The sequence below is a fragment of the Cornus florida genome, unplaced genomic scaffold (genome assembly GCF_030987335.1).
Source record: "Cornus florida cultivar Cherokee Brave unplaced genomic scaffold, ASM3098733v1 CherokeeBrave_3.0.0_Hap2_Chr05, whole genome shotgun sequence".
NCBI lineage: Eukaryota > Viridiplantae > Streptophyta > Magnoliopsida > Cornales > Cornaceae > Cornus > Cornus florida.
Genome location: NW_026775575.1, coordinates 117793833 through 117811778, shown reverse-complemented (window position 1 = coordinate 117811778; position 17946 = coordinate 117793833). Strand labels below are relative to the sequence as shown.

General features: G+C 34.7%; 2 protein-coding genes across 3 annotated transcripts; both read right to left on the bottom strand.

The window, feature by feature from the left end:
- Nucleotides 1-6824: 6824 nt before the first annotated feature.
- Nucleotides 6825-11549, bottom strand: LOC132308976 (F-box protein At3g07870-like). Of its 2 annotated transcripts, XM_059807294.1 has the most exons (3): nt 11245-11549; nt 10078-11136; nt 6825-7184 (listed from the first exon to the last, which is right to left on the bottom strand). In XM_059807294.1, exons 1-3 carry the CDS (start codon nt 11319-11321, stop codon nt 7016-7018), a joined length of 1305 nt encoding a protein of 434 aa, XP_059663277.1. In that variant the 5' UTR covers nt 11322-11549; the 3' UTR covers nt 6825-7015. The 2 variants fall into 2 exon arrangements, with proteins under 2 accessions (XP_059663277.1, XP_059663276.1); XM_059807293.1 differs by having other exon boundaries at nt 10078-11549.
- A 4469-nt stretch (nt 11550-16018) lies between these two features.
- Nucleotides 16019-17521, bottom strand: LOC132310059 (uncharacterized). The gene has a single exon (XM_059808299.1). It carries the CDS (start codon nt 17519-17521, stop codon nt 16019-16021), a length of 1503 nt encoding a protein of 500 aa, XP_059664282.1.
- Nucleotides 17522-17946: the final 425 nt, after the last annotated feature.

Here is a 17946-nt window from a genome sequence, read left to right as displayed (position 1 = left end):
GTTGTACGGCGATTGGCTTGTTTTCTTGCCAGAACAAAAAAATAAAATAAAATAAAATAAAATAAAAATTCAGCCACAAATGAACCATTAATCGGGTTAAGTAAATCATCACTGTAAAGAAGGTGTTAGCTGCATCCATATCCAATGTACAAATAAAAAACTAGTGAAACCAAATGAGGCAACAAATAAGATCAACATCAGAACTATAGATAGCTATAACTCCACTGAGTCAACTAGGACCTACTCTTTACTTGTATATGGATCATGACGACTCAGCAGTATCATTAAACTATGAACTTGTAATAGGAACCACTGAATTTATTAAGCTTTAAAACAGTGACTGATAAATGACAACATATATTTTGCCAACTCTTTCTATTGTTTCTTGCTTCTTAAAATTTTCTTGGTTACTTCCTGCAATAGAGAACACCATGATTGCCCCGGAAGCCTTCATTTACTTTATCGACTAAGACTAACCTCCCCTTTGGGAAGGAGAGATCATACCATCCCGGCTAATGTCCCAGTAGTCATTCTTCTATGGTTTTCTTTTCCCTGAAGATTCATTATTAACAATGTTCTCTCATGAAAAAAGAATATTAAAAAAAAAAAGGTACAAAGGCCAGAGCTGCTTCTTGCTTCCACTGCTTGTCAATGACAACTACACTTGGTTGTGGTCTTGATAATTAATATTAGGAGGCTAAAGATCATTCGCAGCCATTTTGTCCACTTCCTTTTTTGATAAGTAAAGCAATTCAATGAAAAGCGCCAAAAGGTTGGAACAACTCAAGAGAAACACAGTGCAGTAGACGAATCAAGCCTAAATAGATCTAAGCAAATCTATTAAAAAATATCAAAATTGCCTACAATTTTCATTGACATATCATTATTACATAACTCTTTTAGTGTTTGGCTTGAACCCAACCAATTGACGGACACAAGCTCCATTTTCAAACAAAGTTATCCACAGTAATATAGCAGAGACAGTAAATCAAATGACATTAAAAGAATTTAAACGAAGAAGCAAGAACTAACAAGATGAATTTCTAACTAGCATATGGAATCCATTTGACAAACAAGACAGCTCACTCTTTCCTTAGATGGCAACCAGTTCTATCATAAAATGATTTGCATTACATCGAAGGAGGAGGGAAAAATGGATAAGTCATTGAATCAGTTAAATACCACCCAATAATGATCCACGAGTGTAAAATGTAAGACAAGTACATACATAATCACTTTAGTAAAAAGAGCTAACTACGACAAATGAAGTACATGAAAACAGATAGTGTGAACAATAAAGTTCCACAAGCTATTAATCTCCACTAAGAGAACTGACATACACTCTTACTTGTGAATTACATGCCACAGAGCAGAGTAATTGAACTAGCATTCAAAAGAGGTATTTAAATGAAAGGCTGTGCATTGGCATTCATATAAGCTAAAAACCTGGAAACATATATTTTTGGTTGCTCTTCCAAAAAATTTCTTGGTTCTTGAAACTCCATGCTTTCCGCTAAGAACAATAAAAGCTATCCTTTAAGTAACTGCATCAGGAAACTATGTCTGCATCCCCAAACACTCCATTTCCTTTGTTGAGCAAGACTAAGCTCTCCGTGTAATTACCAGCATAAAAAGATTTTGGAACACCATGTATCCCACAAAAAGTAATTTGTTTCTGTTGAGCCTGTAGGTCAACCGAAAGCATATCCTCATTTGATGACCGCATATCGCCTTTTGATGGCAAGAGAACTTCACCATTCCTCCTGAATCCAATTATCTTTCCATAACCTCCATCCAAATCTAAAGTGAACAGTTGGGCCCAAGACTCTACCATGCCGTATTCTTTCATCACCCATATTGACACTTGTCTACTTCTTGTTGTACGATACTGCAAAACAGAGAGTGAATCCCTAATCACTGCAATAGACAAATTTAGCACCGGTGCGCACACTAGACTAGTTGGCAACTTTCATCTCTTGGAATTCCTCAGTACTCATATTGAACAATAAGATCAAATGAGGAGAAGCATGAACACCGCCTGCAATCCAATGGACAGCCCCATTGAGAAAAGCCTGTGTGTCAGTCGAAGTATAACAGATACGAAATCGGGGGCGACTAGTGCTACTAATGCTTCTCCAAGAACCTTGTTTAAGCGAGTACAGCTCAACCTCACAATGAGAGCTGACTTCTCCGAATTCAGGGAAGACAACTCTAACCACCTTATAATCATTAGTCCGGCAATCGAAGCCAAAACCAAGAGCAAGCCAATGCGGGCCATACGATTGAAAGGTAACACGGGGCTCTGGAAGCTCCAACCATTTTCTAATAGTGGAAGTTAAGATTCGCATAACTCCACAAATCATCACTGAGGCATACCAAACCATTACAAGAACCAAGTATTCGGAAATAAGATCCAAAAAATGGGGTTGGGCTTTCGAGATTCATACGATATGTATCAAATGACTGGTTATCAAAATGTAATGAGTAATGCTCTACCTCTTCCTCTTCCTCTTCCTCTGCCTTTTCATTTTTATTTAAAGTGCAGTGCCTAACGAGAAGTAGGTGAGTGTTGTTGGTGTTGTTCAAATGGATAGTTCGATTGAGATATATGGAGATGAAATTATCACTGGTGATTAGAGAATTCCATCATTTGCAAACGCACCTGATCTGTGCAACAGTCTTCACAGGTAGTCTTGCAAGGATGTCACTCATCACTTCTGTGGGCAAATAATCCGACATTTTAGGGATTCCGATGGACGGAGACTCTTAAGCCCTGAGATTTTGAGAAACAAAACGGTATCTAAGAAGTTGATTCTTTATCATATGAACCCCAGCTTTGCCCTGAACGACCAGAGAGCACATTTTTACTGTTTCTCATGGTTCCTTCAACGACGTCGTATCTGTTGTAGGTAGTACAACTTATGCTTCATCATTTTAAAAAATATCCCCATTCAATTTTAATCTGTTTGAATTTTCAGGTAATTTTGATTTACATTTCACGCCCTAATGCGAAAGTGGTGAGTGTCCTCAGTTCTCGCGCTTGTGACTTGGTGATGCCTTCCAATTCTTCTTCTAACCTATTGATAAAAGAAATTTTTTTAAAATAAATCAAAAACTCGTTTTTATTTTTTATTTTTATCAAATTTCCTCCTATGTAAATATAAGAAAACTCCTCCAAAAATTACATCGAAAGTTTATACATAAGAGAACCTTTTTATGCAAACCTTTTAAGATTATTAATTTTGGTAACAATTCATATGTATTTTAAATATGTAGACGTTACAACTATTGAAAGTATAGTGAGATAAAACAGTAATTACCTAGTAATATTTTTAAATTTTTTTATAGTTTGGATAGATAGAAAGAGAAAATTAATGAAAAATTTAGTTTTCCGCATTGAGTATTTTCCATGCAAATTTAACCGCAAAAAACATGCGAAAATGTGAAAGACAAGTCTATTTATTTATAGTTCCTACTCTACTCGGTGCAAAGTTTTCTCTAAAACAACTTTTATTATGAGGTAAGTTTTTTTTTTTTTTCTTCTTAACCTGGGGTGTCCGGGATGGTATGAACCCTTAGAGCTTCTCAACAACCTCACTAATCTCCGAAGACCCAGAAGGGCGCCTCCCCACCCGGGCCGTGTAAGTCATTACAGGGGTAACGAAGGCTAGCTACAAAGAACACCTAGCGAGACTCGAATCCCAAACCTTGGGCTTGCTAAGCTTCAAAGCCTATTGAGTAAACCGCTGGACCATATCCGAAGTGGATTATTATGAGGTAAGTTCTCTTCGAAACAACTTCTATTTTAAGATAAGTTAGCAACTCGAACTGTACCGTTATAACTCAAACTATACCGAATATCAATAATAATTTGGATAAAATTGGTCAGAATAAATCTGCTTCTAAATAGAATTTTTTTTATTTATTTTTAATCGTCTGTTCTATGTTGCAATTTTAGCCACTCATAATCCCGTTTGAACATATATATATATATATATATATATATATATATTAAAAAAAAATAATGAAATATTTTATTTTTTTCCCAAACATTAGTCTTGCCTCTTCATTTCTAATTTTTTATTTTTTTAATTTGTTTATCTTAAACTAATAATTAATTTTATCTAACAAAATATTATGAAGCCTTATTCTAAATATAAATGCTCCGTAATAGAAATGAATATAAACAATTATATATTTGAGTATAATAATTCATCATTTTACTTCATAAGGGTAGTTTTGGTATGCATAATCACTTTCTTTTCACTTTCATGTTATCCAAACTAAAAAATTAATATTTTTTTATAATTTTTTTGGGTTAAATTTTCATACTAACCAAATTCATGCTAGAAAATCTCTTCCTTTTCGTTGACTTTACTTTTCTCTGACTTTTTAGCTCCGTTTATTTAGACGTAAAATATATTTCAGAAAATATTTTTTATTTTTTGGTGTTTGGTTGTCGTAATATATTTACAAAGAAAAAAAATATTAAAATTTAACAAAAATAATTTATCCATAAATTTTGGACAAGTTATTTTACATATCCTCAATCTCGATATAGACATTTACCAACACCGAAAAAATAAAAATAAAAAAATATTTTACGTTGAAACAAACGAACCCTTTATTTTATTTCATTTCTTTTCTTATTTTCCTTCTTTCTTTTACCTCCGTTTTTTGCTTTTTCTAGCATTCCTTTATCCGCAAGTGGAGTTGCAAAGAAAGCAAATGTATCCATTCATTTAAAAAAATTCGTTTTTTTCTTTTCCATCATTGATACAGAAAACTGAACTACACAATAACTGGGAGATCTATCTCAAAGGCTACACGCACCCAATACTTATAGGGCCGGTTCAACTTCAACCAAAACAAAGAGAAATTTGCATGAGCAGTATCAAGAGCTTGACATCTTCAACTACAATGAGAAGGCTCCAATATACTTGTTTAGAATATAATTATAGTGCTGCTCTATTTTCAACAAGTTATTTCGGGTGTCTAATCCTAAATTTGAAAAAATACGTAATCTCTTTTTTGTATTTATTTAATTTTTTTTGTATTTTCAAAATATTATTATTTATTACATATTTATATTTAGTTGATTATCTCTTCTTACTATTGGATATATTGTTATTTTTATGATCTGATTCTGTATTGCATCAACATAAGAAGAGAACTTGAAAGTGAGTTGTGGGAAGTTGTAATGGGTGGGTGTTTGCCCATTTACTCAAAAACTCGAACTGTTGAGTAGTGCTACATACCCATCCATTTATACCCATGTCACTTCCCATCTGGATCCGATGTGGGACAAGTTTCCCCTTGTAACATTCTCCCTTACCCGAACTCGCAACGCCATCGTTGCGGTCGGGCCACCGTGCCTACCCGGGGTGGCACACCTGGACGACTTCCGGGCGGGGCGCTTGGCGTGGCACCGGATCAAGAACTGGGTCTGGCTCTGATACCAACAGTAACGGGTGGGCGCTTGCCCATTTACCCAAAAACTCGAACTGTTGAGTAGTACTGCATACCCACCCATTTATACCCATGACACTTCCCATCCGGATCCGATGTGGGACAAGTTTCCCCTTGTAACATTCTCCCCTACCCGAACTCGCAACGCCCTCGTTGCAGTCGGGCCACCCTGCCTACTCGGGGTGGCACACCCGGACGCCTTCCGGGCCGGGCGCTTGGCGTGACACCGGATCAAGAACTGGGTCTGGCTCTGATACCAACTGTAACGGGTGGGCGCTTGCCCATTTACCCAAAAACTCGAACTGTTGAGTAGTGCTACATACCCACCCATTTATACCCATGTCACTTTCCATCCGGATCCAATGTAGGACAAGTTTTCCCTTATAACAGAAGTCTACTAGCCCTCTTTGGCTGGACGCGAATCCTCTTATGTTATTAAATCTGTGGTGTGCGATTTAAGGCCTCGTTTTGCTTGGCGCAAAAAACAAAGGGCAACAAACCTAATAGTGAACTTAACGCTTGGCAACTGAAAACAAAAAAGAAAAAACTAAGAAAAGAAAGAAAATGGAAAAAGGAAAATTAGAAAAAAAAAAAAGCGTTGAAAACGGGCAAATTGGCCCCTATGTCATAGAGTTTGAGGATGGGTGAAAAGAAAAGAGAGAGAACTCAAGTCTCATAAAAAAAATAATAATAATAAATAGAAACAAAAAATTCAAACTTGTTCGTGAAACTCATCTTTTAAGCAGCCTAAAGGTCATCAGTACACTTTAATATCCATTACTCTCTAGTACATTTAAATGGACAATAGAATAAAATCTAACAATATAACAAAGCTGAATCAAAAAAGCAACTCTCTCCCACATTTAAAGCGACAATAAAATACTTATGCAATAACACAAAATTAATACTAAATCAAAATTGCAACAACTATGTAGTACTACTATTACATTTTCGATCGATTTAATAATGTTGTCACTAAACGTAAATATAGTACATTTAAATTGACAATAAATACTTACGCAGTATTACATCTTCGATCGATTTAGTAGTTTTGTCACTAAACGTAAATATAGAACATTTAAATTGACAATAAATACTGCAATAACACGAAGTCAACAATACAACACTACTAAATCAAAAATGTAATGAGGATATAAATATATTGCATTTTGGATTTAATCTGTACCGTGTTGCATTGCTGGTTTAAAATACTCTCGGAGACCAGAAAGGATCTAGGTCCCACAACCACTGATTAAGAATAAATTTATATGTCCCAGCTTATAAATCAATTCTTAATTACTTCTCTAAATAAATATATATATATAAAGAGATAATCCACCAGACAAATATTACTGTAATCGATAAGGGGAAAACAAACTGACATAATAATAATAGGCTTTTACTTCTTAATTACACACTAATTGTCAAGTCGGGCAGATCAAATTCAGAACCAGATCCAAAAGTAATTACTTGCATCCAATGTATCAACTCCAAAAAGTGGCTAGCTGATCAATATTTCTGAGTAATATCAAACATGTTCATAAGCCTAAAACTTTTTGTGAGAATGAAATTTTCTCAACTCTTCAACCTTAGCAACCACTGCATTGTCCCATTCTTCACAGTTATCAGTTGAGGAATCAGCGAATCTGCCACATCCAGATCTTCCACCGAAATAAAGATCTTCAGTTTCTTCCTCATGTCCAAACTCAACACACCTGTATCAATAATTGTAATGTTACGAGTCTCAAAACTCAAAAAAACATATAGCAACTGAGATATACAAAATTTATGTAATAAAAAAGGTTTGCGTGAAAAAGGGCAGAATTTCTATTTCCCCAACAGCTATACTACAAGTAAAACAAAGGCTTGTATTCTCTAATTTTATCTTTCAAATTCAAATGGTTTATAAATTATGGGAATAGAGCCACCTCCATATCATTTAAACACCTTAAATTTTATTGACATTGGGGGTTCAATAAACAGATCACTTAATACATGATGTGGAGAACATCTCTGATGCAAGATGACCCTAAATCTCACAGTTTCTTCAACTTTGTGTAGCCGTCAGGGGTATTCTCTTCACACCTACTGAGGAAAGACCAAGACATCTTATATTGGTCTTTTCAAGAATCTTAACCATTACACTTGCCTCGAAAGGGGGAAAAAAATTGAATCATAACATGGTAAGGTAACAACATCAAGACATTTTTACATCAAGTACATGATAAAACAGAGGGAAGATGTTCCAATATCATCAAATAGTGGGGATCTTTTGCTCAGGAAGGTCCCAATTATCAAATAGGTCCATCAGTGGATAGTTCCACCTAAAGGAGAATATCATATTAAACAGTGTGATATGTGCTGGTTGGTCATCAGAATGGAGGGCCATTCACCGAATTTGAGGTGCAATGCCTCAATCATCTCTACCTCCTCTTTGTTTTATCATTACAACATATCCATATTCCAGTTCTTGTTCAACTACCATAATACTCTCAACGAATCTCCTACATCATTCATACACTTGTTAAGTAGCAAAGCAGGACAGAGATATCCTTAATCTTAACAGATATGTTGTAACATTGAACCCTGACTTGCCCTAGCACCTATACCAGATTTTCTATTTCATTTACAAAGAGAAATAAGTCCCTCTTTTACCACAACGCTGTCTCATACCCATTTCTTTTCATTTCAGTGATCCGGTGATGGTTCCTAATTTTAACTAACCTTTGTGTTCCAGGCTAAATTAAAAAATATAGACCAATAAAATTTCCATAGAATAGTTGGGAAAAGGCTTTGCTAAGTGGAAATGAATAAAATTTCCAGAGACAGCCCAAAGAAATCTTACAGCAGTCAGGATAATGTGATCATATTACAAGATTTAAGTTTTCATTGAATGGGAAACAAGTATTTCTGAATTTTTAGAGCAAGACCCTAATCCACAAGTGCCGAACCATACATAAAGTCGGTGGATGGTCTTGATTAAGACACGAAGGAGACCATTGAAGCATTGCAAGCAGAAGACTTGGAGTCCATATCATGGTGAAGGTAAGGAACCGCTGTGGGTAAAACAAAAAAAAAAAAAAAAAAAAGACCGAACGTGTTCGAGTTATTGGCTGGTCCAACCCAGCAGCATTCACGAGTGCTTCCTGTAAGACGTTGAAATAAATGCTCCCCCTATTCCCTCTAAAGTGGTTTATGAAACATTGAGATGACCCAAAAATTTCGCTATTTCGATTGTATTAATCCTTGGGAACAGCGTAGCGATGGATAATTCAAAATCAGAATAGGTACAGTCAGCCCTGAGGAAGCCAAAAGGCCCTCTCCTCTCACGGTTGAAGGTTCCGCAACTTAGGACTTGCTCTCCATGCACATTTCTATTTAGTCAAAAGGCCAGTGAAAGCAATCAAATGAGAATGACAAGTATCGATAAGAAAGGCACAATCAGGCAAATCCAAGCAATATCTCTCCTGTCTATTGAAGCCTTGAATCAGTCTCAGATCTATTTGTAATTGAGATTTTGGAAGAAACCCTGTAAAAGATGTCGAATAGGCGGTCACTTGCATATGATTCACCTTATTCATTTCTTTCATTGTATAGAAACTAGAGATGCACTTCTATAGCCTTTAGCCTTTATGACGTTATCGAAGACATGAATATTGTTGGATAATTTCCAAGATCACATAGAACATGACATCTGCTTTTTGTTTGAAGATCACTTCAAGAGACAAATTTCTTGGTATAAGTTATTTATTCAAAGTATACTTATGTATTTGGCTTAAAACTAACTAAAACTTCCAAAATCTAAAATAGTTTCTGATTCTTCCAATGAGATACCCCCATGGCCCATAATATGGAATACAATACAAACTTGAGAAATTAAATTGCCTAATAGATCTTCAAAAGGCTAGTAACCTTTCTTCAAAATATATATATATGCACATATGGAATTAGTCACTTCTCATTCCTTAAGACTTTGACCGGCCAACCTTGCCTGACTAAGCTGCTTTTATTCAAAGCATATTGGTCCAAAATTAATTTTAGGCCTTAAAAGGCAGTAGAAGTTAAATGATAAGTCTCAAAAACAACATTAGAAAGGATAAAAAGACACAAGGACTCCATAACAATTTATATGATTGGAAAACAAGTATTAGCCACAGATACTTCAAAGCTCTACAAACATAATGAATTTAGATATATCATCCTAAAATAATAATAATAATAATAATATATATAACAGGAGTTAGACACATGCCTTTACGGAGAACAGGTTGTACACAAAGTTAATCAACTTTTTTAGAAGGAAATAAAAAAATAATCTGGAAAAATCTTCCTGATATAATAATACAAGAGGAGTTGGGGAAATCTCCGTACAGAAACGGGTTATATGCAAAAAATTAATCAGCTATGTACACATGATAATTGGAAAACTAACATGGATCTTAGCACTCGTCAGTTGCAAGAAATCAGCCTCAAAAATAAAACACATGTTAAGTTTTGAGGCTAATGTACACATATAAGTCAATGGCATGAATCTAAGAAGAAGAAAAATAGCAATCATGAATGTAATGGTAAGACAATGAAGTATTAGGGGGTGATAATTTGTCTTGCCTGTTTTTCCTTGATTCCTTCAGCATTCCTGGCCATTGCTGGGCCTCAACCCCATTCTCTATTCTTCCCTCATCAGTAATACCTTCAAAAGAACTTGGCTGCCCTCTTAAGTCTCCATCTCCTGCCCCTAGCAAAACTAAGCTTTCCATGTAATCGTCAACATAAAACGAATCTATGGCACCACGAATTCCCAGACTCTTCATTCGTAGGGTATTGGGGTCATATGAGACTAGCTTTCCACGTGCTGTTGTCAATAGAACTTCTTCATTCTTTCTAAATCCTATTATCCTCTGTATTCCTCCCTGCAGATCAATAGTATACAGTTTCACCCAGGAGTTGACAACACTATACTCCTTCATCACCCATACAGAACAACGCTGTTTTTTAGCACGATATTCATAATGAAGCACTGAAAGTAATTTAGCAAAAACGGATACTGACAAATCCTGCCCAGATTGAGCAGCTAAACCATCTGGCAGCATCACCTCACCAAATACTTCATCACCCACATCAAACGAAACAACCAAATTGCGATTCCCACTGGCCACACATGGATCATATCCAATCCAATGGATACCCCCATTCACAAAAGCCTGTGTCCATGTATACCCAAACATACCATAAGGAGGAGCACCAGTACTAAAGCTTCTCCAAGCTCCTGAGCTAAGCCTATAAACCTCAACCTCTGGTGGAATTAAATCACGCCCATTTCTTCCTTTAATATAGGCAATCCTCACCACCTTATAGTCATCTGTCATGGGGTCAAATCCAAACCCAAGCAGAAACATATAAGACCCATGAGTTATTTCGGTAACACGAGGTCTGGGAAGGATGACAAATTTTCGAATCGATGGGTTCCATAGGATTATATCGTAGGCATGCATAGAGTGATCGTCGGACAAACACACCAATCCATTACAAGAACCCACTATTCTGAAAGGATAATCAGATCGGGTTTTCAAGGGAAAATCCAGTTCCAAAGTGTGCTCACCAAGTGTCTGATCATCGTCAAGTAACAAATAGTGTTCTTTTTTGTGCCTCTCGCTGTCAGTGAAATGCCTGAGGAGAAGTGTGTGGGTTTTGATGTGGGTGTTTTTAGTGCGATTTAGATGAGTGGTGATGCAAGAGGAACTAGAGATGAGAGCATTCCATAGCTTAGAAACGCACCTTATTTGAAGGAGGGTCTTGACGGATAGTCTCGTGAAGATGTCGATCCATACTTCTTGGGGAACAAAATCTGACATTTCTTCCTTGTTGGGGCTTCAAAATATAATTTGAATCAACAAAAAAAGCATATTAATTCAGGATTTCGGAGAAGAGAAGATATGAAGCATGATTCAAGGGGTGGTTCAGAGCAAGACTCGGGTTTAGGGTTTGTGGGCTGTTTCAAAATGCGAGTGAAAGTGCTCTCTCTCCCTAGTACAGTACTGTATGAATATAACCGAAGGAGAACAAGAGTGAATATAGGCTTAGTATATATTTTCTGTGTAGCAAGAATTACGTTGAGGTTGAGAGTCATAGAAAAACATTCAAATAAACAAATCATAATATTAATTATTTACGAGATTGAAAAAAAAAAAAAAAATGTCTAGTTCTTCAAGATATTTATCTGCACTTCCAAATTTGGGTTAAAAAAAGTCTTCTTTTTGACATTCTCATAAGTATTACAACAATTAAATACAACTAATTCACGATAATGATATTATTACTGCTAAGCCAAATGCAAATAAATCTGAAATAAAAAAGACATGATAACTCTATCTGGAAAATAAAAATGAAGGGTGAAAATAGAAATATAAAGTAATTTTTTATTACTGGTATAAAAGGGACAAAATAAAATTAATTTATTATTTGTAAAATGAAGTTGCTCTATTAATAGATAAAAACTACCACAGCTAAAAGAGAGTACTCAGTGAGTAAGTGACTTAGAGTATCTCCAATGCTAAAAGCTATTTTTGCATGCCAAATTTATATTTTGATAGGTGTTACAGTAACAAAATGCTACATTTTAGCAATTCTGTTTCAATGGTGTATTTCATGCAAAATGTTATTTTTTAACACAACCACCATTCTTTTTCAACTACCATTCCCACCATTCATATTTGCATCAGTAATATCAATATTAGGCACATTCCAAGTCAAGTTATAAACATTAGAAGGAAACTAAAATTAAACCTAATTAAAAAGAAACAAAAATCTAAAATATCTGATAAAAAAAGGACCAAAATATATATATGTATAAATTTATATATTTGATTATATTATTATATTTTTTTTTTCTTTTTCGGATATTCATATTATATATATATATATATATATATATATATATGTTTATGTATATTATATATATTTGAGTATATTATTATTAAAAATATATATATTTTTAGGGCAAATCATTTCAGCTTCCCCAATCGCCTCCATCTCTATTCTCGTTCTCAACTCTGAACTCCCCTTTTCTCTCTATCTCTCTCTCTCTACAACTGCAAACTAGAAAATCTACAAGAATCAGAAGTTGAAAACCCATATATTTCAGTTTATCTATCTCTCTGCAAGAATCAAAAGATCAAAACCCATATCAGCGTATCATTTCAGATTGTTCAAAAATCCATATCTTTCAGTTTACATTGCCTGTTGTTCCAGTTCAGGTTCGCCATTTACAAGCTTCAACCGTTCTCTTAACTCTCAAGCTTGGCTTCTCTCTCTCTCTGCAATTGCTAAATTGTATGTATGGGTTTTGTTTTAATTTGTTTTCTAAATCAACTAATCAAGGTCTGTAATTTTTGTTTTGCAAACTAAATCCTATTTGGTGAAATTTTTTATGATCTTTTATATATATATATATATATAGACGAATTTGGGTTGAAATTATGTGTGTGTGGGGGTGGGGGGGCGTGGGGGACAACTTTTGGATTGAGATTATATTTTTTTATTGGAACAACTTTTGGATTGAGCTTATATATGTGTGCGTGTGTGTGCACGCGTGTGTGTTGATACAAAGAGAGGAAGGCTTGCCAAAAAAATTGGCAACTCCTATATCTGAGAGGAAATTTGACATTCTCAAAATTTGAGAGCCCAAATGAAAGACCATTGGAGAACCTATTTTTTACACCTCTCTCAAATTTTGAATTTAGCAGCCCAAATGAAAGAGCATTGGAGATGCTCTTAGTTGGTGAAAACAGAATAAGAGAGTGTTGTTGTCAACTTAAAAAGTACATACGGAATATATGAATATGAGATACATCTATGGGTTAGTAATATGGTAAATTTTAAAAGAATAGAATATGAGTACAACAAGCTACGATAATAAAAAATTAATAAATTTATTTTTTACATATATAAATCAATTTTGTAAAAATATTATAAATCTAAATGTAATTATTAATATAACATAGGAGTTCGTCTCACAACACATAAAACAAGCTCTAGTCATATCACTTAATAAAATTTGAACATTTTTTAATAATTATATTATGTAATTATTGTTGAAAAAGTTACAATATAATGTTCAAACTTCTAACATTTAACAAGTTCTTTCTCGTTTCCTTTTTAATTTTAGTTTTTTTTTTATTTTCAAAAATACATTATGAAGTGTTTGAGAAATATTAGATACGCAGTTGAAATAATATTTAAGAAGTATAGTCAGAAATTTAAAAATGTATTTTTAAAATTATGAATACGTTTAAGAAATATTTGATATCTATCTACGATATCCACTTAATATGAATTTTCAACATACATGTGTTGCTCTCTAGAAGGTGTCTGTGATTTCTAGGTGTCAGCTCCTCGGTTAAGTGCAATTGTGTTGGATGCAGACAAGTAGGGATGGTAATTTGCCATGCGGGGATGGGTACCCACCCTGCCCCGCCCCGCCCCGCCCCGCCCCGTTTATAGTGATTTTGGGAGACCGTTTAATTTATTTGGGTGGGGATGATTTTTATTAATGAAAATTCGCGCGAGTTTGGGGCAAGGACGGAGAGGTAACCCCACCGGCCCATTTAGTTAGGTAAATTACTAAATTATCCTTATTTTATTAGTATATATAGTCAACTCCAAAAACCTTAAGTCACATTCAGTCACTTTCTCAATCATTTTAGTGAGTGACAAAACCCTACGAACTAAAAACGCTTATATCCTTAAATTTTCTGTTAAATTATTGATTGATTTTTTTCAATAGTTATATAGTTGTATTTAAGAAAAAAAATCAAAAAATGTGAAGAAATTCTAAAACTAAACGAGATAGAACGGGTGCCCGAGGGATAAAACAATCTTCGTTGCCATTCCTACAAAAACAAAAACAAAAAGGGCAAACTTCAATGACCTCCCTGAGGTTTGACATAATTGCAACTAAACCTGAGGTTTGACATAATAGCAACTAAAATTGAGGTTTGCCATTTTGTTGCAGCTTGTCCCCCCGAGATTTGTCCAATTTTGCAAAGGCCTCCCCTCTATACAAAAAGTAATACTTTTTGTCATAAATTTGGTTTGAAGTGACCAAAATGTCCATAGTGTTATTACATAATAAAAAATAATACAATAATGGACCAAAATGCCCTTATATATATATATATATATATATATATATATATATATATAGGACTCAAATGAAACACAAATGAAATGCAAATTCGCAATTGATATATATTTAAATATAACTATTACTTTAGCTTTTTAGTTTATGCTTGTTAGAGAGATATGTTAAAGAAAGAGAGATCTCTCTTCTAGCAGTGGAGGAAAAATGACATTGAAGGTTCCTTGGAAGGTAAAAAATCTTGAATTATTTAGTTATTAATACAATTTAAATCTTTATTACTTTGTTATTAATGCAGGTCAAGTCTATTGGATGTAAAGTTAATGGTTCAATTTCTCACATCATCTACAAAGCATAATATTGGCGTAATATAACAGTAATATAACAGCTGCTTAAAAGTTAAAACCATTTCTTAATTTGTCATTAAAGGCAAAAATGACTAGCTTTTGCAAAGTGACTATATTTTTCAGCTGCAAAACACATAATGGGCACAAATTTAATTGCACAAAGATAACAGTTACACAAAATCTTTCAGAAATTGCAATTAAAAAAAGCACTTGCAAATAACTTGGACATAATCATTACTTTGTCATGAAAAATAACCATAACATTGTCATTGCATAACCCAAATATAACAGTCACATTGTTAATTGCTGAATCTGTCTTAAATACATAACCATAAACTGAGCTTGAAACTGTCATAATTCCAGAACCTACATTGATTACATAACATTAGCCCTAAAATAGTTTGAAACTTTCAATTACATAACCTTAGCCCACATTAACAAAAATATATAATCGGCTGAACATATCATAATTAGACCAAACTACATTTTCAATATAACCTACAGTAACAAAAATAGACAATGGGCTGAACATATCACCATTAGCCCTAATTAGTTCACCAATATTGCCCATGTCAACAAAAACTTACAATGGGGCTAAACAATTCTTCAGCAGCTACTATATACTTTGGTAAGTCAAATTTGGTTATGTCAATGTCCCAAAAAACAAAAATAATGGCCTGCAATGTGTCAAAGAGAGTAGTTTAAGTAAGTAGTTTAATTCATTCAAGCAAGCATCGAAACAAAGAAAGTAGGTGAAACATATAGTTCAATCACCTGTTTAAATAAGAAATTTAATTCCTACTCTCAGCAGTAGGAATCACCACATCATTTGGTACCTGCATGCTTTTCAATGTACTTAAGCCACCATTTAAAATAAAATAAAATAAAAAAACTAATTGTATACTAAAATGACATACACTGGACTGAGTATTGTTGCCACCTCTCCCAACTCTTGGTCCTTTGCCACTGTTGCCACCATGACCACCTACATTTGACACCTGCATATTTTTCAAAGTGAACTTAAGCATTAAAATAACAAAAACCAAAAACAAAATTATTTAACTAATCATATACTGAAATGACATATACTGAACTTGCCAACTCTCCCTCTGCTTGTTATAGCTTTTGATGGATATGCAGCTCTTGAAGGACTTGCAGTTGCTTCTCTTACTGCTCTAGTTGTTGGTACCCTTTGGCATCCTTTTTTGTTGTGCCCCACAATATTACAAATGCTACAAGTTACTATAGATGACCTCTTCATAGCCAAAGGTTCATCACTATCACTTCTTCTAGCCCTCTTAGGTCTGTCAGGATTTCTTTTCAGTATAGGTGGCTTAAGAGGGGCATGTGGTACTTCAAGCCACAAGGTTTCATGGTGCAGAGGGTGTATCATATTGTCATAGGTTTTCATGTACTTCTCTTTACTGTAGTAACTATGGAAGTAATCCTCAATCTTTAACCTACTATAATTGATGCATGCCACGACATGGTAGCAAGGAATTCCAGAAATTTCCCAAGCCCTACAATAACAAGTTTTTGGGCCCAAATCCACAACAAATATAAATCCATCTTGTGTCACCTCATATTCAGTACCCCCTGCCCAAAAGAGTGTTTCTATATTCCTACTATCCTTTACTGCCTTGTTCAATTTTTTCTTCAACTTGGGTGCTGCAGTCAAGTTCTCCAAACCTAACCCTCTCTGATACCTCTTTTGTAGCCTGCACATCAGTTTGCTTCTTATTGTGTCCATGATACCCAAAACAGATCTCATCCTGATGTCTCCCAACCAAGAATTAAAAGACTTTACATGATTGTTTGAAACATTATCGCATTTAACTCTTAGATCAAACCTATGCCTATACCATGTCTCCAACGAGTGATTTACAAGCCAGTTATATGCCCCCTCTGAATGGTTTCTGATTTTTGTAAGTTCTCTCTGAAAATTATGGGCAGTGCATGCCTTTGCTGTATTCCAAAACAACCTTCTCATTCTAAGCCCAGGAAACAACACTTTGAAGTTGTTGTAGATGTGCCTACAACATTTCCTTTTATATGCATCAGGAAAAACAACTTCTAAAGCTTGAAATATTCCCTTCTGCCCATCATTCATGAAAGTCCATGGTGTTATCTCAACACTATCCCCAAAATTAGTCCATGATTTCTTTGTCTCACCATCAGCAATTGCAACTGCTATGGGAAACAGACCATTGTTCCCATCCAAAGCAATTGCACTTAACAAAACACCCCCATATGGACCTTTCAAATGACGCCCATCTAAACCAATGTATGGCCTGCAACCATCAATAAACCCTCTTCGTAGTGCTGAAAATGACATAAACATACTCTTAAACATCTCACTGTTGTCTGGATTCCTCTTAATCTTAACCATACAACCTGGATTAGTTCTCTCTACCTTAGCTGCATATAGAGGTAATTTTTGGAATGCCTCTAAATGATAGCCCTCATTTTCAAGTTGGGCTCTATTCCTTGCCTTGTACAATGTGTATTCAAGAACCTTAACACCCCCAAATTTTTCCTTTATTTCTTCTAATAAAGCTTTCACATTCATTTCAGATTGGTTTCTAACTTCTTTGCACACTTTTGGGCTATCCAAGTTATAGTAACATCTTTCAGTTTGTTCACCCTCACACAAGTATGGTCAGGGCCAAGTATTTTTATTTTATATGTTACCTTGTCAACTAAAGGGGTGCCACAAATTCGCCAATTACAGCCTTCATTGCCATAATGGGCAGTGACCCTAGCCTTCTTATTCTTATTTCTAACAAGCCTAAAACCCTTTTGGACAACATATTCCCTTAACACCTTCCTAAAATGGTTGACATCGTCAAACAAAAGAGCTTTTTCCAACTTTATTTTACCATTATCACCATGCCTAAACCTTTTACCCTTTATATACTTCTGGATATTAACCATTTTCCCTTCTATTTCAAGACTACTATCAGAAAAATCCCCCTCACTATCATTGGAATTGTA